At 34.2% G+C, this 21201-nt stretch overlaps 1 protein-coding gene across 7 annotated transcripts in view; it reads right to left on the bottom strand.

The window, feature by feature from the left end:
- Positions 1–21201, bottom strand: part of LOC144854184 (dmX-like protein 1) — a 64022-nt gene that overhangs the window by 26392 nt on the left and 16429 nt on the right. For all 7 annotated transcript variants that reach the window (XR_013614529.1, XR_013614528.1, XM_078712082.1 and 4 more), the window contains exons 8-24: positions 18167–18355; positions 16965–17131; positions 16370–16570; positions 15911–15958; positions 13452–14713; positions 13062–13208; positions 12267–12474; positions 8452–10536; positions 7993–8052; positions 7807–7895; positions 7239–7427; positions 6513–6610; positions 3721–5741; positions 3218–3481; positions 2957–3114; positions 1723–1960; positions 687–891 (exon numbers count right to left, since the gene is read on the bottom strand). Coding sequence is in view for 5 of the 7 variants with exons in the window: in XM_078712082.1 (XP_078568208.1) it covers positions 687–891; positions 1723–1960; positions 2957–3114; positions 3218–3481; positions 3721–5741; positions 6513–6610; positions 7239–7427; positions 7807–7895; positions 7993–8052; positions 8452–10536; positions 12267–12474; positions 13062–13208; positions 13452–14713; positions 15911–15958; positions 16370–16570; positions 16965–17131; positions 18167–18355 (7629 nt within the window). In the remaining 2 variants the exon portion in view is untranslated. The remainder of the gene's footprint in view (positions 1–686; positions 892–1722; positions 1961–2956; positions 3115–3217; positions 3482–3720; positions 5742–6512; positions 6611–7238; positions 7428–7806; positions 7896–7992; positions 8053–8451; positions 10537–12266; positions 12475–13061; positions 13209–13451; positions 14714–15910; positions 15959–16369; positions 16571–16964; positions 17132–18166; positions 18356–21201) is intronic.

Here is a 21201-nt window from a genome sequence, read left to right as displayed (position 1 = left end):
GTATGGCATTATTTAAACTGGAAAAGGTCTAAATTGTTTTCAAAATTACTAGGAAAGGCTTGAAAAATATAATTCAAGAGAAAAAAATATGTTTTTAACGCTACGTGCGCACCGCGCGGGTAAAAAATTGCGCGCCCGTGGGAATTTTTGACATGCTCAAAATGACAAGAAACGCGTAAAAAGTTGATCAGAAATTAATTTTGCGCATTTTGAAATTTTAAATGCGCGTGCGCGCGTAACTTCTTGTGAAACATGCCATTTTTAATCCGTAGAAAGTTTGCCCCTGATATGACTTAAATTTTGTCAAAGTGTCAATACTAAATGACTTTTGGTTTTTAATCTATGATCAATCATTGAAATTCATAAAATTGCGCGTAAGTCACGTTGCGCAACTATGACGTCATTCAAAAATAGGAGGTGCACAACTTCACGTAAATGCCCATATGTTGTCAAAGATATGAAATGTTATGTTTACACATTTTAGAGGAACACGACTCACAAAAAGGAAGGAAGGAAAGAAGAATAATACAGAAAAAAAATATTGATCTCATACAATAACAAGGAGTTATCCGCTTGGTATACCAAGCGGATAACTAATAATACAGAAAAAAAATATTGATCTCATACAATAACAAGGAGTTATCCGCTTGGTATACCAAGCGGATAACTAAAAATATTCAGCTTACAAAAATGGTGTATTGTCTGGTTCTAACATAGCTTTGTATTTCAGAATCGCAGGTCCAGATGAACTGCCAATGCCAATTCCCATACAGTCTGGTATGTAGTCATCCGGAGGAGCAGAGAACAGGTCCAGCTTGTATTCCAACGCCTGAATCCACTGCTCAAGTAGCTTTAGGATAGAGTGAAGCAGTGGAGATGATACTGGTAACTCTAAAAAAGCAATGCAAATCCATTTTTACAAAATGTAAACTAATTTTCATTAAATTATTTCTTAAGCTCTGTCTACACTATCAAACTTTATGTGACAAAAAAATGTGATGTGCCCATATATAGACATGATGATGTCATATCACTACCATAATTGGGCATATCACTACCATACAGTATTTTGGCACATCTCTCTTTTTTTGTCTAGTTTGATAGTGTAGATAGAGCTTAATGTTTGCCCAGTAATACCAGAGTTGTATATTTTAAAAGTAACTCTATCCAATGTTCAAATAATGAAAGACAATTTAGATAATATATATTTTGGGTTTCAAAGATAAAATATGCATACAAATAGGAAATAACTTGTAATATGAATTTCAATAGAACCTCTCCCCTGGGACATCTTTATTCACTGATACATCCCTATTAATTATGTACACTTTCGCATTAAATGAATGAGGGGAAAAATAAGTGTTAACACTATGCCTAACCACTGTTCAGGGAATACCATATTTAAGGTGAAACTTTGTTGGGTCCTGAAGGTGTCTCTTAATAATAGTACTGTATTAGTCTTTGATATTTTAGGTAAAATGTGAATTAGGTAAAGCTTATCAAATGGTCGGAATGTACAATCTAATTTAGTGGAGTTGGTGGCTAAGATACTATCGATCCAGAGTTCTTGCCAGGATTTTTCCCCCGAAAAAAAAAAAATACTCCAGTCTCAAAAACTTTAGAGGATCTTGTGTGTGTATCTCATAAAAGGATTGTTACCAGCGACAAATGTGATAGCTCTTGGCACTGTGCCAAAATAAAATAATAATATTGTAAACATACCAGCAAGTTCAATTCCACCAACGGGTAGAAACTTCTCCATTTTGTCGAGTGCCAGCTGAACTATAACAAAGCGCATCAAACACCAACTGTATGAATTAAAATCACTATGTTCTTTTTGACCCAGGTCAAAGGTTGATGATGCTTTGGTAGCTGAATCGTCATAGTAATCTTCATCATCAGAGGCCTCGCTCTCAGCTGAATCGTAACCTATACCCTCCTCGATGGATTTTACATATGGCTAAGGAAGAATAAGAAAATATTTGTTTAGCCTAACCAATATTTATTATGTTCTACATGTTAAACTTGAATTTAATTCATTCATATGCAATTTGTCCAAAAGGAAAGTACCATAAGGCTCAGTCATATTGCCAATGGTTGTAAGAACCATGTTTCTATATTTCTCCTTCATGTCTGTCAAAAAATCAACAGAAAATCTGTGAAATCAACAGCATAAATTGAAGTTTGAATTATGTTGAATGAAAAAATGTATTCAGTAATTATAGATAATTAGTATGTCATTGAATGTTATTCTCCATTGTATTACAACCATACTAATTTACATTCTTTTATTCTTCAGAAATGATAACAGTCCTTGGCCTAATTGTAATGACGTCCGTTGTCTCAACATTACTAATTAAAAGAGTACAGTTCTTATTGACGAAGCTATGTTTGCACTCATTCACTAAACAAATATTTTGCTGTAATAATGCACTTTAAAACTCATATCCTTTTACACATTACTCAACAATACTTGTTATGATCTAATAAGTATATCCTTTGAATTCATTTTGATGAGTACGAAATTCAAAATTGAAAATATTTACAAAATATAGAGGTCATTTTTACACATTTTGAATGGATTGGGTCTAATTGTTTTTATAAGTTGCAAAAACAAAAACATTTCAACAATTATCATCTTCATTTGATAACACATGCAGATGGTATATTTATTGTTAATTGTATAATACCCTATTCATATAGTATGATAGTAGTAAATATTATGTCTTTCTTATTTTGTGGTTCGGTCAAAAGCTACTATTTTAATTAAGTTCACTGTTCCAAAAAGGAAATCAATAAATAATGAAATTAAACAAAATTGCTTAAATAGATGTTAAGGCAAAGGGTGTTAGGATGGGAGAAGATAAAGGAGATTGGAAAGAGAGATATTTCTGCAAATAAATAAAAAGAAATAAGGTTTATTGACAGAGAGAACATTGTAGATTATGAGACTTACCTTGACCATTAGGAAGTCAATAACACTGCTTTCCGGAGGAACAAATTTCTCACGATACGATGACTTTTCTTCCGATTTGGTGACTGGTACACGCCCTCTACTTGCTTTACCAAGCACTCGCATATATAAGCTGTTACGACGTTTATCTGCATTGTTACCTACAATAAAGAAGCAAAACAGTATACATAACATAAAACATAAAATAGGTATTTCCTAATACCTAAAAGAAGGCACATACAAGAAGGCAACCATTGAATCTACCTGTGTTAGGGCTTGGTGCATTTGTCATTGACTTAGGCTGTTGATGTTTTGGTATCCTGGCTCCACCTCCAAAAACGGCTGCCCACATATTTTGATCGATATTATGCGCCATCAAGCGATACAGTTCATTACAGTTATTTGTTGATAGGGCATGGACTAAAAGACTTATATAGATGGCAAGGAGGCCCTCACACAGTTGAATATAAGCTTTTGGAATATCTTCATCTTTCTCTTGAGCAAGGAGTGTCTGTAATTGGGCAACTCCTGTAAAAACAAAATTAAAAGATAATTTTAAAAGTGATTTTAAATACATATGTTACCAGAAAAGGAACTTAATATTGGAAGTTCTTTTTTAATTTTTGGGGGACAATACATCTTTAAAAGTTACAATAGACCACCACCTGTAGTGCACCCCTATTCAACAGAAATCGGTATTACGAGGCAATGTTTTAACACTAAATGTTCGTGTCCCTTTAATGTACAAAACTTTTGTATATTATTACCTGGCCATTTTGAAGGTGGAGAAACAATTTTTGCAGTTTCTTCGCTTATACGTCGTCTTTTACTGACACAAACAAGATGTCCAGAACGGAAGACAAAGTTTAAATTGCGACCATCATAAACATCCATTCCATTAGATTTAGTTTGACTGACAGCGGGACTGAAAGTCTCACTGTCACAAAGACTTTCATAAAAGCAGGCAGCCAATGCCACACAAAGTCTATGGAGTGTTTTAACCTTATTCGTGTTCTTGTTTTGTCGCGGTGGCGCTGTGAACTCGAGAATCGTCTGCAGTACATCATGGGTGAGAGAACGGAGGAACATAATTGGATCTGCAACTACAGTCTTGCAGTTGGCAATACTTGCAGACAATAAGGGTAGAGTTGTTGGGAGAGGGATACGTAGAGTCAGCTGTTGCTGTGTTCTTCGTTCCTGTTGTACCTCTTGCATTAAAAGCACCAGTTCCATACAGACGGACGTCAATCCTCCACCATTTAAACCATAATGTGTAGCATAGCTAAATAAAGTCCGAAGCAAATGGTGGTTTTTCTTAAGCCAGGATTTACGTCTCTCGGCTCTTTTTAACCTTGCTTCAAAATCAACTAACTCCGCTTTAATGAATTCATGTAGGGCTTGTGAACGATCCATTGGTTCATCTTCATTATCACTTAAAATATTTGTGTCTTCATCTACAATCATTAGTCCATCTCCAGTGTAATTGCATAATAATCTTAGTATTTCTACCTCTCTCTCAAGCCATTGGTAGAGTTGATATCTTAGCTGGCCACCTTCAACTTCAAAACCTGTAGCAAGTGTTCGTAATTCTTCCATCATGATCTTAAGACAAGACTTGAACTTGAGTTGCTGCGCTAAGATATCAATTGATGGACTACCACTAAGAGTGCTGCCATCACTTTGTGCATCATCATCTTTGGTTTCATTCTTTAAATTTGGTTCTGTAGATTTTGACACCTCTTCTTCATCCTCATTATCTTCTTCATCATCATCATCCCATTTGAGGTCAAGCTCTTCTTCATGGTCAGTAGTTGAAGGTGCACCCCAATCAAAGTCCATACTGGATCCTCCTCCTTTATCAGGAGCATTTGACACTGGTTGGCTCCAGTCAAATTCAATTGCACTATCTTTTGATCCATCACGTTTAAGTTCGCTTTCTGAAAATCCACTAAAAATACCGCTAGTGATCATTTCCTTACTGATTGATTCATTTCCTGAATCTACAAGTGATTCTGTTTCCTTAGCAATGACCTCTTGTTTGGCTTTGACCTTTGGTAATTTGGTAAGTACTTCAAGGGCAAGCAGTGGGCAACCTGCTTCTGAATGGGCATGTGCGGTTGCAAAAAACAACCTGCGTTCCTCCGGAGTGATCTCATCCTCGATGACTTGATCACCCTGGTTAGCAATTTGACCTCCACCTTTGCCAAATCCTGTGATCAAGACAGAAGCACCAGCTGCTGGCCGATCTTGTCCTGCAAGGTGGCGCCTGATTAAAAGCGGATGTGTTCGCAGATAGTTATAAAAGTTAAAAACATCTGGATTGCCATGTGGAGAATCATAATGATCACCTTTTATAGCTGGTTCATTAGATTCTGTAGTTTTTGGATCGCATAACAATGTTTCAAGAGCTAATGTATATTCTTTGTTAACCCAATAAGAAATGCTACGCAAGAATGGATCAGGGCAAACAGTTTTATTGGCTATGCGATTTCCTTCAATGTCACAACCAAAAACACTTTCAAATAGCAACTTCTTGTAGCTTGCTGAAACTTGCATTTCATCTTCATACAAACGCGTAATGACGATTGCCAATTGAATATCTCCTAAATTATTGCAACAAACTTCGATAGCGTCCTTTAAAGAACCAGCAAGAAGGAAAAATGCAGCTGCATGATTAAATCTCTGCTTTCCTAGAAGAGCGTAGGCATTCTTCAAGGCAGCTTTGCGCCATCTATCTTCATTAAAATTATGAGCAAAGAAATCAGTCATTCGTGAATCTTTGACTGACCTGAAAGAGATTAAACAGGAGTACTATTAATTAAACAGGTTAGTGCAATTTAATGAACAGGTTAGTACTATTTATTCAACAGGTTAGTACTATTTATTGAACAGGTTAGTACTATTTATTCAACAGGTTAGTACTATTTATTCAACAGGTTAGTACTATTTATTGAACAGGTTAGTACTATTTATTGAACAGGTTAGTACTATTTATTGAACAGGTTAGTACTATTTATTGAAAAGGTTAAGTACTATTTATTCAACAGGTTAGTACTATTTATTCAACAGGTTAGTACTATTTATTCAACAGGTTAGTACTATTTATTGAACAGGTTAGTACTATTTATTGAACAGGTTAGTCCTATTAATTTCCATAATTGGTCTAAGGCCTTGTGAATTTACAAGATGAATATCAAATTTGAACCATAACATGAAAGTTGGCATTATTTTGTACAGGTGGAAGAATAACAAGTTTGTTTTATTGTTTCTCTACCAATAAACCAAATAATATGAATAAATTTATAATTAATGAAAATAATAAGTAAAGGTAAAAATGTGTGGATAAGTTTTCAAACAGACTTTTAAGGCCAAGGTCACCGGGAAAAATTACTGTTACACTAAATAATATAAATATCATACTCAGATAAACATAGAGTATAATGAAATATAATATAAAAACTAAAGCTATATAAATTCATAAAAGTACAATCATAACCATATTTAAGTCCAGAGCATATTATAATGTCAACAATCATCTGATCAGACAGTACATTATTACCTGTACAACCCCCAAACTACCGTTTTCTTTTTCATAGCCAAGTAGAACAAGGCAGCATCTAATGGATCCTTGTTGGTCTGAAACTGGGATTTTGCAACCTGCGAAAAAATGGGAAAAAAAAGAAAATAATATCAAATGAATTTTTTTTCTCTGTATACTGCACCTTCTGGGAGTACAAAGAAGAAATATAAAAAAAATGAAATTTATAAAAGGTTTATAGTTATTCACAATTCATTTAAAAAACTTGAATATTGATTTAAACTTTCATCTTATTTCCAAAAAATATTTTTAAATATTTTTAAATTTTACTTTTTACACATAAAAAAAAATAGCTACATGATTTTGGGCAGTTAATTCATGTAACAGTCTCGTATGAAACATTATGAGAAAACTTGTTATGTATTCTTCATGATACAATGAGCTATTGTAGTAGCTTATAACTTGTATTTATTACTTTCTTTTCCTATGGGCAATAACAGTATTACATATTACAAAAACCTTGATGTTTATGCAATTAGATCTTATGTATTTCAATGAGAATACAGTGGTAGCATTTGTAGGTCGAATGCCCAAATATGGTAGTGATATGACATCATCGTGATGACCATGTATGGGCACATCACATTTTTATTATAGTGTAGACAGAGCTTTATACAGGAACTGTAAACAAGATATTTACATCACACTACAAAGTAATACATATTAATTGTGTAGGAATATTTGTACCTTTTCCATAGTACGACGTAATGTTACAGTACTTCTGACCCACCATGCTACACCCATGGCTTTCAGTTCATCCCACTTAGGCTCGCCTTTTTGCATACTCGGAATGAGGTCTAACAATTCTTCTTCAGCCTCTGAATGAAAAGCCCATGCATAGTGGCACGTTGCTAGGCCTTGGCATTTCAGGTTGAACTACAAAAAAAAAATGTATTTCACGTTTTAGGACACTTGCTTGATGTTGGTCCATCACATTAACATGCATTGATTGCGGAGCAGTGTTGGACCAAAATGCGTTCAAGTGTGAACAGAGCTTACAAAACAAGGATCTGTTTTGCATAAAATACATGGCTTATGATCTTCAATCTTTTCTTTAAAGTGCCATTTAGTTGAAAGTCAAGAGGAAAATTATTTGAAAACAAAAAAGACAATACTATAGCTTTGTTAACCATGAAGGAGCAATTGAGAACATTATTTTTTCCATGCAATAATAAGAGCTGACCTTTTAAGAGACAGACACCTCATTAGTAGTAGTAATTTCCCATTGTTCGCTAAGTTCATTAAGTTTATTTACCTGTTGTCTTAGTGGTAAGGACTTCAATAGGCAGGTGTGAAAGCGCATGGCTAACAGGAAACGAACTCCGCATTCATCAAGAGTTTCACCTAAAAACAATAAACACATTTCAATTCATTAAACTAGTATTTCATCAACACTATTGTACACTTTTTGAAAAACAAAACAAAAACAAATAATGTTTACCAGCATGAGTAGAATCTGTATTTCCCTTGCTAGCATAGCCAGCCCCTTCCTTGCCAATTGCTGTAATAAATATGAAACAATATTAAAGTACATCATTGCATTCAATTCAAGAGTGGGTGGATGGCCTAGCAATCAAAATGGTGGAAGCATAAATCATAGGCGTAATAAGCTCACTTATTTTTCTAGTAGAAACCGTAACAAAATTAATTCTCAAGAGCAATTAATCATTGATTAATTTATGAAATGTTTGGCATATAGCCTTAGAGGAAATCATGGGCCAATGGCACAGCACAGAAGTGGGAGCTTCGCACTAACTTATTCTGGTTTCCGTACAATATGTGTGATAAAAAATGTACTAACATAGACCAGAGTATTCTTCTTTTTCAGTGTGAACATACCTTTGGACTGACATTGATTGCTCTGTGGTGTAAGACCAAACAATAAGTAAAGTCCACAAACCTGCACTAGCAGTACTTCCAACAGTCATCTCAGTCTTCACAGAGGCTACTGTATCAGCAAGCGCTAAAAGGTGCATTTGATCTAAACTGGTCAAGCGTGGAAGACGGGTATGTGTAAGGTGGTTTGTCAGGAGCCTAGCCTGTGCAATCTCAAAGTGTGATGGATCACGCAACTTAGCAGAAATAGAGTTTGCTCTGTCTCGCTGATGAGTCTCTTCCCAACCTGAATGATCGTATTCATCAAGTGTTGGTGTTGAAAAGAGGTCAGAGTAATCAGTTGATTCTTCAGATTTTGAAACTCTCTCGCTAGCAGATTCTGGTTTGTTTTTAGAGGTTTGTGATGAATCTGTAGAGTCTACTGCAATCAGAGCGTACAACGGTAAAGGTGGGATAGCATTGATTTCTATGTAGTCCAGCTTCATCTTTTCTTCTTCTAGAGTAACTGGTTCTGTTGGACTTGTTGCAAGAGAAACCTGCCGCATCAACTTGCTTGACTGTTTCTCAGACTCTCCATCATCACCCTGCATGAGAGCTTTTCTTAGTTCATTCTCACCAGCAATGCACCTAACAAGATGAGCAAGGATGGCTTTTACTCTCCTGATTTTCCCACAGTTTAACAACTCCATTAACTGTTTTGGATGATACTGAGGGAGAACTGGTGATGCATTGTATGCTGTCTCAAATAAACCGCAATCCATTTCAACCGTTTCTTTATCATTGTCCAAGTCCATATTCAATTTTGATTCTTCATTGGCAAGCTCCGTCATGTCTGCATAAGATTTTTCTCTGTCCGTCTTACTCATCGGAAGTGTTTGAATATCAACTGACAAATTCATTCCATAAGAACTGGTTGCATTCTTTGATAGTGTACCAACTTTATTGCCCTCAATAGCCTTATGTTTATCCTCAGTTTTCCATTGAGAATAAACATGCATTTCATTTTCTAAGCCAACGACTAAGATTCCAGCTCTGACCCAGGCCAGCATCTTAGAAAGTGGTGGTAATCCATCCACTGTTGACAGCTTGACGGTTCTGAATAATTGCCAAGTAGGTTTTACAATACCTTTGTGCAAAAGAGAAGGACTAATGTTTGGCTTCACTCCAGGATGACTTGGATCTCCAGAGAAACTTCTAAAACGTCTTACATCTTCATCCTCTTGAACACCACCAAATGATTTTGCATAGATCAACATTTTCCCACCAACACCAACTGTTAGCATGTGAGAACCATCTTCTTTTGAAACCCAGGCAAGCTGTATTGGGGTAGCCTTTGTCTGTTTGGACCTAGTTTGAGGTCTACGAGGCCTCAAACTAGGCCCACACAAACCAAAATCATTGTCAAGTTCAACAAAATCGCTTACTTTTGAACTTCTTTTCATGGTTTTGTAGCTGTTATTCTCCTCTGTTAAAGCATCAGTGTTAAGTTTTGGCTCTGGTGTTGAAACCTCACTTAAATAGAGGGAGTCCTCTTTCAACCACTCAGAACCTCCACTTGATTCAGATTCATAAATCACAACAGCTAGCTTCTTGTCAGAATTCTGGACTTCATAAGCACAAGCAAAGCGACCATTGTATGCAGAACTAACTGCTAAAGGTTTGCCTTGGATAATAACAGAGCTATCAGTCTTTTCCTCTGTTTCCAACACCCATTCCATCCATGAGTAATATGCAGTAACAAATGGATTACTACTTTCCTTGTGAGCTTCTGTTTTCTGTCCAAAATCTGAATCTTCATAAAATCTTTGATCTGGGTCTCCATCTTCCTGTACGTCACACTTCCAAAATCGTACTTTACCATCAGAGCAAGCAGTGGAAAAAAGGTAGGGAGCACAACAGGAGGGGTAAATTGAGGAAGAACTAAGATGACCGGCAGCAGGTGCTGCACTGACGACCTCAACACCAGCTGGTAGTTCTAGTCTCTGACTACAAACTTTATGTGAGAAGATCTTCATTCTAGTGGAGCTCTGTGGATTTTGGGGGATGCTTTTGAAATTTGTTGGACTGTTTCCTCTTGATGAGTCAGAAGAGGAGTCAAGAACAGGAATGTCATCGTCATCATCATCTTCAAATGTATTCCCTCGATTAACTACAAAATATAATATAGAATCATTGAAAACTGATTGATTTATCAAAAATAGTTTTTTTTTCAATATTAAAGCTGTAAACTAATTTGAATAAATGGTTGGAATCAGTTCTAATGCTACTTTATTTACAGATTCTTCGTTTGTTTAAATTATTTTTATATTATTGACAAAGACAAATTATTATTATAATTATTGTTATTATTTTTTGGGGGGGGGGGAGGGGGTTGTAGGATTTCGCTACAGGCACTACTCACTGGCACTACTCATAGGCACTACTAACAGGGACTGAAGACACAAGTTGTAGGCACCATTTTCTAGGGTTCATATATTTGCCAAATGATAAATTAATTTGTGAATATAAACATTTTTTATGAAATTCCCACTGAAGCATGAACCATTCAATATATTTAATTTAATGGGACAACATTCATTCTTAAGTCAATGCACTTAATGCCAGGCCCAACATCATATAATATTCCCACAGAAAGTAAGATTAGAATTATTATTGTGATATTACCGATAGCCTTGAGGCTATATTTGGAAAAATATGATGTATGAAATGACAGGAAGGCAACATATTAATAAACTGCATTTAACACTAAATGAGCTCCACATGGATGGGGGACACCAGCGCTAAACAAGTTTTCATTTATAATTATATTAAGCGATCAAGTTTTCGTTTTCAAATAAAGTTTTTATTATTTATCTATATAGATACAAATGTATTCATTATTATTTCACTAAAAATCTAAGATATTGTAAGTCAACAGTATATTGCTGTATTGTTTTATAAGCCATAGGGCATAGATAGCCTACTTTCATCGAAGGTTGAAGACAGTATTAACTGTTTAAAGTCCTTTAATCTTTGCAATGATAAGAAAATGTTCACCTTTTAGGTCAATAAATGGTCTACAAATTTAATTGAAACTCACGATTATTATTCTAGAAACTAATCATAATACAGATTAACTCATGTTCTAATATTTTACAAAAAATAAAATGCATCTACATATGTAAAACTGTAAAGCTTTTCATATTAACCTACAATGACTTTTCTGTGATTGTGTTTTTATAGTGGGTTACTATTAGAGCAGGAGGCACTTGAAAATAGTAACAAATCCAAACCTCAGATTTATAGAATCTAATATAAACTAACAACATCAAACATAAAAAAAAAATCTTTATACTAGACAAATAGGCCTGTTGTACATTGTATTATTGTAGATTTATACTCTTTTTTTGTGGAAAATCTCCCAAGATTTCACCGATGAGAGGCCTGTTTGTGTTCCGAATGTTCCGCTGCGCACAGGTGTACTGCCCTAAATCATAAAGTAATCAAACAGCGTGCATCTACATCTATCTCAGGGTTAAGTATGTGTGTATGAAAACGTTTAATAAATTTAGAGATCAAACCTAGTTACAAGTTGTAACAAATTATGCAGATGTGAAAAGGGTATTAGGATGGGTTACAAATAGAGAGGAGGTTAATAATAGAGGAGGTTAATAAGAGAGGAGGTTAATAAGAGAGGAGGTTAATAATAGAGGAGGTTAATAATAGAGGAGGTTAATAATAGAGGAGGTTAATAAGAGAGGAGGTTAATAGAGAGGAGGTTAATAATAGAGAGGAGGTTAATAATAGAGAGGAGGTTAATAGAGAGGAGGTTAATAAATAATAGAGTAGTGGGATACTATTGGAAGTTATAGAGTTTGATACATGTTGACATTATACTACCTGTATGTTTCTTGACTTCAGTGCCAAGGTGAATGTACCACATGTGGATGACAGAGATTCCTGACATCTTCCTTTCCATGACCACAAGAAAAAACTGCTCCTCAAACATGTTTGGTTGTGGTAGATTGTAACTGGGTGATGTATCATGCAGATTGCCACATATAAACTGATGTTGGAATGCATGCATTAATTGCACATTTTGCCAATTCTATGGAAATCAAAGGCCAGACAATCAATGATCTCATTTTACACTGATTGACATAACATTAGCTATCCTATAAATGAAGATCTCATTGTTGAATAATAAACTTATAAAAGCATAGGCAAGAGGGTCTTTTTTATTTATTTCTTCTGGTTTACTTTTTCAGAAGAAGGCCTATTATATTTTATTTTCACCTTATTTATAGAGGGTGACCCTAAACAGCGTATGCTGACAATCAAGGGGCCCTCTTAATGAGTTATTACAAGTGGCTGTGTGTATACTAGTACACCGGGGACCCCCCTACTCGTCTCGAAAGATGTACTAGGTACACTGGACATACGTTTAATAGTCCTTATCCAAGAAGACTTGTTCTACCACCAGAACCATGGAGCAAGTGAGGCTTGAACCCTTGCCGATGTTAATATGGCAAGGTATTACGGTGTCACTGTCTTAACCGCTTGGCCACTCACTTGCTCAACATGACTATTATCATCACACCGGAAGACGATTCAAGCTAAACCTCTGATATAACTAAAGTTAACTCTGATAAGAAAAGAGCGTGTAAACATAAAAGTGAGGTATTGGCAATATACCTGTTTTGCATTGTTAAGCTTGCTAAGTTCAATGATACAACCAGGTCTTGATGTTGATTGAAGACTAATCACATTTAAACCATCAGCATTCTTTGCCAGGTCAGGATTTAACACCGTGCTCAGTGGTGAACTGCTGCTTAAGTAACCCTGCATAGAAAACACACAAATAATTTAGCACACAATGTATCAAAGAATGAAATTACTGATTTGTTTGTGTTTTTTCTATTAAAAAAACTACTGGGGAAAATTAAAAACTTAAATTAGAGGGCGCTATAAACAATTTATCAATTATTCATGAAAATGCAATTAAACAATACTGTCTTCAGAAGGGCCTAGAATTGTTAAGAAGATACAGTAAAGATAAAATTATTTTAGGCTGAAATTGATTACCTCAAATTGATCACTGTTTGGAGAAACCTCAGCCAATAATGTTCTAGCATCTATGACAGACTGAAAGACACGTAGCGTGTACCCATCTGATGCAACAAAACAAGCACTAGGGGAGTTAGATGAAAGACCAAGACAGGAGCTTGGCAGAAGACACGGAAGCCAAGCTATATGAGAGAAAGCATTCAAGAAAGGAGAGTTGATGCGTGCCAACTCCATTACACCACCAGACTTTGATAGAGGTCCAACAGGGAAGACTCTCCAAAGAATCAGCTCACTGCACAATCCAGTCGGAGCACTCATGTCAGGCCAGTTCATCTCACTGTTAAGCTTCTCCATAAGAGCATCAGGTACAACTACTTCGTCGCTATCAAAGTTATCGCGACTTGCGCCCTCAAGTGTTGAGTTGTAAAGAGCAGACAATCTTGTGTGTTCAGACTCCGAGAGTATGCTCTTTCCAAATAAGCTTATTGAGCTTGATCTTCTCATAATTGATGTTCTTCGAGCAGTCATTGACCCACGCCTTGTGTGACCTTGCATAATCTCAGGGTCCACTTCAACTTGTGGTAGATTATGATGCGACGTTGTTAATAAGAGTGGTAGTATTGGATGACACTGTAAATCATTTAAACGGAAACGATGTCCACAACAGCGCGATTTGTGAGACACACTAAGCACAGTCTGAAACTTGGAAGTTTCTGCAAAGCTAATTTCCCATTGGTTTAAGGTACCATTTATATGCTTTGACAGCATGCTAACCTTAGGTGTAAATGCATAAATGTTAACACCAGGTGGAAGTTGACCAAGTCGCTGTGAAAAGCTATAACTTGGAGTCATGCCAGGTGTCTCAACAGTTCTTTTATTGGCTCTTGGATCAACGACAAGATTCGACCTATACATTACAATATTGCTACACAAAGTTGTTGCATCACCGACTGGAAATGCGAGTGGTATCCTGCACGAGAAACTAACTTGCGCTTGCCGGTGTGTACCTGGAGAGGTTTCATCGAGGAAGTCAACCAGCCACAGTAGAAATGATCCATCAACAGGATGGATAGCAAAGAGCATGTCCGATGCTTTGTACCAGTCTCTCATTAAGCAATCTAATCTTTTTTGAAGGTCTTCCAATGAATTTGATACTGGTATTGGCGATTGGAATATTGCTACCGATGGCACGTGTTTCATTTGGCCTCCTCCTGGCACCAGTGTGCTTGGTCTTTCTATTGATATGTGTGGCAATGGAGAAGCTGTTGAGTCTGCATTGTCTAAAAGAACAAAAAGTATAGAATCATAATTTAATATTCATGATTACACAAGTACATAAATGTATAGAATCATTATTGAATAAGTCATAAACAAGGAACTCAAAAAGCAAATACGTCACAAAGTTAGTTAAAGACCATCGGACACCACTGAAAGAGAGTCATGGAATCGATTAGCATATGTGATGTCTATCCAAAATGAACAGTGTAACAGTAATAATGTATGATATTAAACAGTTTCTTCCCAATGAAATGGATACAATTACAACTGTTTTAAAACACAGTGGAATAGATTGCAAAACAGACAACGTTAACCTTAAAAGTTCCTTTGTGACTAAATAACCAGAGGCAGACCAGTACACCAGGGAACCCCCTACTCTTCTGGGTTCACAAGTAAGATCTTGACTTCCATTTGTTATTCAAGAAGACTTGTTTAAAGAGGACTGTATGGCTTATGGTTTGTGGTGTCCCCACCTTAATAGCTTGATCATTTGACTGGACTAACTTTGGGTAAATTAAATAACTAAATTTTCTATTTTGAAAGAATATTTTAGATTTTTGATGTATATAATAAAATCAATTTTAAATTCAAGAGTTGAACAAGATAACCATTGACGTAAAAATCTTAAAATCAATCATATTTGAACTGGCTAAACATTATTTATATCAGATTCTTACAAGTAGCAGCTCAAGTAGACTGTTTACATCACAGCCCATATTTTCTCTAATCACTTACTAATACTACATACCATGAATATTACATGTGAACATTATACAACATTCACCCTCAGGGGATAGTAATTCAAATGTCTAGTACTAATGTAAAACAGTTCTAATCAATGTTATAGTATTCGGTTGCTACAATTTTAAAAAGAAATTATGTGATGCTGTTGTTTTAACAGTATGGTTCCATTTGCCTGAGTATTATGTATGTCCTTTTTAGATGTGTGTCCGCATTACAAAAATTAAAATAGCTTCTTGCTTTGTAATCGGTTGATAAGAGACTAAATATGGAAACACATTAGAACTACTATTATGGGGGAACCTTCAGAACAGAGCTTAAAATATATTGTCCCTAGGTTCGTGTTGGAAAATAAAAAAGAAAAGCAGTCTCTCCTTAATAGAGATGCCCCAGAGGGTTTTACTATTAAAGAAAAGTATTATTGAAGTATGTACAATAAATATGATTGGTCCAATTACCTTTAGAATTTAATTCATCTTCATCTACAGGTGGTGTTGGTATCTCTTCTAAAAAAAGAATATTAATCAGACTGTCTTTTAGATATTCACTAACTTCTTATTTCTACAGAATAAACAACAATCTTGTCACCCCACAAAGCCTAGGGTTACAGAAAAGCACTACAAAAAACCTTGTGTAAAAAAAAGTGTTTTCATTTCGATAGAATGCTAGAAACAAAACTACACTTAAAGATGTATTGTCCCTCTGAAAAATAATTCCTAACATTTTTGTGTTGAATATGCCATTTTAATGTCACATAATAGTTAAATCCACTTTGACCAAAAATTGGATCGAAAAGTCCCTTATTTTTGTTATTTTATAAGTGAAAATAATCCTATTTAAAGTTAATCTTCATTTTTCATGTTGTTGGGTGACAATACATATTTAATTGCACAGTTTCATAGCATTTATTAATCTACCTTCATCAGCCGATGATGACTCCTCACTGGACTGCTCTTTGAATACCCTTTCCTGTAAGCCTGGGTTTGTGCTTTGCTTTTCTTGTAAAATGGTCTCGGCAACTAGGGTAAGTTGTAATTCTTTGTTGTTTAGCCAGTTGACAACAAAATTGGGCGTTTTACTACCAGACATTGAACTCAGGGCCGGTAATAATGGAATATCTATTTTGAACAAAATGAAAATTGTTTATTAGTTAAATTTCATGTGTTTATATTATAATAGTACTGTATTCAATCATTCATCTATTATAATTTAACTTTTTCAACCTAACAGACATTTTTTTTCTTTATTTGGTAGAGAGAGGTGTATAACAAGATACAAGAGAATTCATTTGTCTTCGTAAAAAACAAAGAAATGTCGGTTGTCAGCAAATCCGATTAGAAAGATAATAACAACTTCCAGGTATAGATACTGCAATAACTTGTAGCCTATTTCAAACTTTATTTCAGGTTTGAGAAAGGAGGAATTTCTCAGGAGTAAAGTGTAAATGCTGCAACAAAATAGATATAGATGGTGCATACATTTCAGAAATCATTATTAAAAGAAAGATTTTACCTGTATTTGGATTGATGGTAGATGCTATATGAAAATGCACAGGTAGAATACTATGACCATTTGTCTGTATGTTGTCTTGTAGAAAGTGGTGCATCTCATGCCCCTTATCGTGACTTGGCAACGGTCCACTATTTGTATGTAACTGTTCATTTGATTTTTTTCTTTTTCTATATCGAACAAATTGAAAATAAATATTGTCATTATTCAATATGTGTATTAACAAGATCAATACAAATTGTTTCCACAAATAAACATATACACAAGATGCTCTAGTCGTTGGGAGTTGAGTTGTTTTTAATCATGAGAAAAATTCTTGAGATCTGACAGTGTTGGGACGCTGGACTCTGGAATCGGTACCTGAATATCTACAAAAACAAAGCCATATTGTTTATATTGTTTTTGTTATTGTGTTTAATTTTGAAACCATCATTTAGTTCTAAACAGTTACTTTTGAACATGAAAAGTAGGTTTGGTATAAGAGGGATGTGTGTTATGATTAGCTGAGGACCACAGTACACTATTATATAAACAAGGAAACAATTGTAGTAAGTGGGTTGGGTAACCAACACTCAAAACCACACTTTAAATGTCTTGAAAATTTGTAAGTATTGGCGATTGCAGTTGCAATTCAGAAATTCTACATAAAAGAAAATATGTATACAAAATAATCAGACTGGCTTAGGCTATATATTGAGCCAATTAATTTGAAACCTATGCTGTATTGACAAGATTTAATGGGATCGAAACAACTGTCTGAGTAAATATTAATATCTATACTGTATGAACATAGTGTGGAGGATGGATATTCCACTGGGCTGGTGTATACATGCATCATATCTGCATGAAAACTATTCAAATATGGAGGTGGTTGTATTACAATAGTCATGTTAATTATTATCAAACTTAAGTGGGTTCAATCTTGAACACTATGTATTAAGTTGAGAAATTCAGAAAATTAATGACTAATTGAAAGGTTCTAGTTTATGACTGATGATTGTTAATGTAAAGCATGCCTCAAGATAATGTACTTTTTACCTATTTACCTATTACTTTTTACCACTTTTACCTATAGAAATTTTCTCTGGTATGAAAATAATAATATTGCAAATGAGGTATGGTAAGAAAAGGATGCCAAAAAGCTCATTACTTAAACAATGAAAAACATTATTATTATTATATACATAATAATAATTTATCCAAACCTATGTTTTAAACTAATGTTAAAAGTTGGTTTCTTGAAGTTAGAACGATGACGTCCGATTTCAAACATATTTCCGGTTTGACGCTGCGAGTTTTCTTCAAATAGGTTGAGATCAGGTAATAATGTTTCACACCATATACGACAGATATTATCACGACAAGAAGTCACTAAAATATTGGCCACAGAACCCCTGAAAAGAAAAAAAAATGATTTCATAAAATTTCTTGATTTGCTTCTTTTACTAACAGTCGACTCTCCACCAGACGAGAAACTCTTCCAAAATCTCACTTTTCTTATGATGTCTAAAAGGTCCTAATTGTTTTGCCATTAAAAACATATTTGGAATACCAGAATTTCTGGAAAACCACATTAGGTAAGTACATGGATGTACAGTATTAGGAGAGCGGGTTTATTTTTCAGGGTCAACGCAATGCTCTGCCGAGAGAAAAAATATGTAGATAGAGCAAGAATCATTGTACTTGACTTTAAAAAAAAAGGAGGCTTGTTAATTCTGCATTTTACAGTCTTGATCTATCTTGCTTAATGTACCCACTCCAAAAAAATGCGCCACAAAAAGTCTTTTCAAGAATTCTAATCACATTTATTTAACCATGTAGGCTCAGATCAACTCATGGTTGATATACCTAGTGACCGTACACATAACAAAAATACAGATACAATTTAATAATCCTTAAATATTATTTACAGTGTATAAATATAACTGAGTTTATGTTTAAATGATTGCAGGGTCATAGAGGAATAAATGTCAACAACAAGATTGTTCCAAGTGTACTTCTGAAAACAATTAATGCTAGGCTTTTTTTATATTCAGCCTTGATGAACTTACTACAAATGCTTATTACTATTCTATAAATATATTATGAACATTTTATTAAATTATTGAATTTATTATTAATAAAGCAAAAACAAAATAAACATTTCAATAATCAATTATTTTATCTATTTTCTCTATTAAGCATTGTTTGTCTAACAAAAGGTCAGATTCAAGCAAGTATTAAATATTTATTGGCAAAACTGGAAATGATTGCTTCGTGTTTATTTAAGTAATAACCACTAGCTTGCTTAGCCAATTGCCTACTGCTGATAAACCAATATAAATACAGAAATCAGGTCACTTGAGAAATTTTACACAAAAAAAAACAAACTATGGAACAATTTCTACTGTGATTCATGAGGTTATACTGCGTCTTCACCAAGCTACATGAACAATAATATTCATGAGGTTATACTGCGTCTTCACCAAGCTACATGAACAATAATATTCATGAGGTTATACTGTGTCTTCACCAAGCTACATGAACAATAATATTCATGAGGTTATACTGTGTCTTCACCAAGCTACATGAACAATAATATTCATGAGGTTATACTGTGTCTTCACCAAGCTACATGAACAATAATATTCATGAGGTTATACTGTGTCTTCACCAAGCTACATGAACAATAATATTCATGAGGTTATACTGTGTCTTCACCAAGCTACATGAACAATAATATTCATGAGGTTATACTGTGTCTTCACCAAGCTACATGAACAATAATATTCATGAGGTTATACTGTGTCTTCACCAAGCTACATGAACAATAATATTCATGAGGTTATACTGTGTCTTCACCAAGCTACATGAACAATAATATTCATGAGGTTATACTGTGTCTTCACCAAGCTACATGAACAATAATATTCATGAGGTTATACTGTGTCTTCACCAAGCTACATGAACAATAATATTCATGAGGTTATACTGTGTCTTCACCAAGCTACATGAATAATAATTTCAATTCCTGAAAACTTTGATAATTGCAGTTTGTAGATTATTAATTTTGAAAGTCCTTTTAAAGTTGATAACATTTATTTGAGTTTCACCTTTGGAACAGTGACACTAACAAAATGAAAATAGATTAGAAAAAAGTAAAAGTTAATAGCAGTAAAATTTAAAGATGTAATGCATTGTCCCCCTGAAAAAAATAATTCTTACAATTTTTGTTGTTGCAATGCCATTTTAATGTCACATAATTAGATTGAAAAATGATTTAAACCAGAAAAAACTGTGATTGAAAGAAAAAAATTGTCAAATTGGCTGCCAGTCAATGGGTTTTTGGTTGAATTTAACCATTTATAAGTGTTCATTTTTTTTCCTATGAAAGAAATTTACTCTATTAAAACTACAAAATATTCAAAGTCTTATTTAATTAATCTTAATTTTTCATGTTTTCAGGGGCCAATACATCTTTAATAAATTAATAACAGTTTATGTACTGTAGTTTATTGTAGACTTAAATTTAATTGAATTAAAAAACCCCAACATCTTTTTCAAAAGTGACTGGTATGTTTTGAGGATATATAGCTCAGACTTCTCACTGTTTCTATAACAGTGCAAATAGATCTTTTGGATGAGCTCATAAGTGACCAGTCAAACACACACATACAGCAAACAGAATGATAGTCAGTCAACACAACAAGGCTTTCTGATTTATTCAATGTTATACCTGTTTATTACTGGATATTAAATAAGAAATAAACTGATAATTAAACTGAGCATTTATAAAGCGCTCTGTTTATAAAATCTCATTTTGTGAGATCAAGCGGGATGCATGATGTTTGTTGCTTAAATTGGAAATATCTAATTGGAAAATTATTCAGTATTTTTAAATGCTTTCATTATAGATTTATTATCTATTATAAATACTTTTGCACCTTAAGTTTCAATACAAAATTCACTATATTAATATGTCATAGTGAAAAATTTATTTTAGTAGTATTAATTTGCACAAATTAAATTAATTGTCTTTAATGGAAAATGTTGTCATCAACTGCCAAAAGATGTTCACATTGACATGTGATTCAATTTTGTTGTCTGACATGTTTTAACAATAGGTAGTATTTGAAGCATAGATGTTTATATTTGTCTGGCAACTGTTCTAACGTATAAATATTGAGAAGTATCACACTATAAAATGAAAGATATTTTCTCATGTATCATGTGACATTTTGAAATGGCTTTTTAAACTATC

This window comes from Antedon bifida, chromosome 10 (assembly GCF_963402885.1).
Source record: "Antedon bifida chromosome 10, ecAntBifi1.1, whole genome shotgun sequence".
Lineage (NCBI taxonomy): Eukaryota > Metazoa > Echinodermata > Crinoidea > Comatulida > Antedonidae > Antedon > Antedon bifida.
The sequence above is the reverse complement of the archived record's forward strand: the minus strand, read 5'-3'. Positions and strand labels throughout refer to the sequence as shown.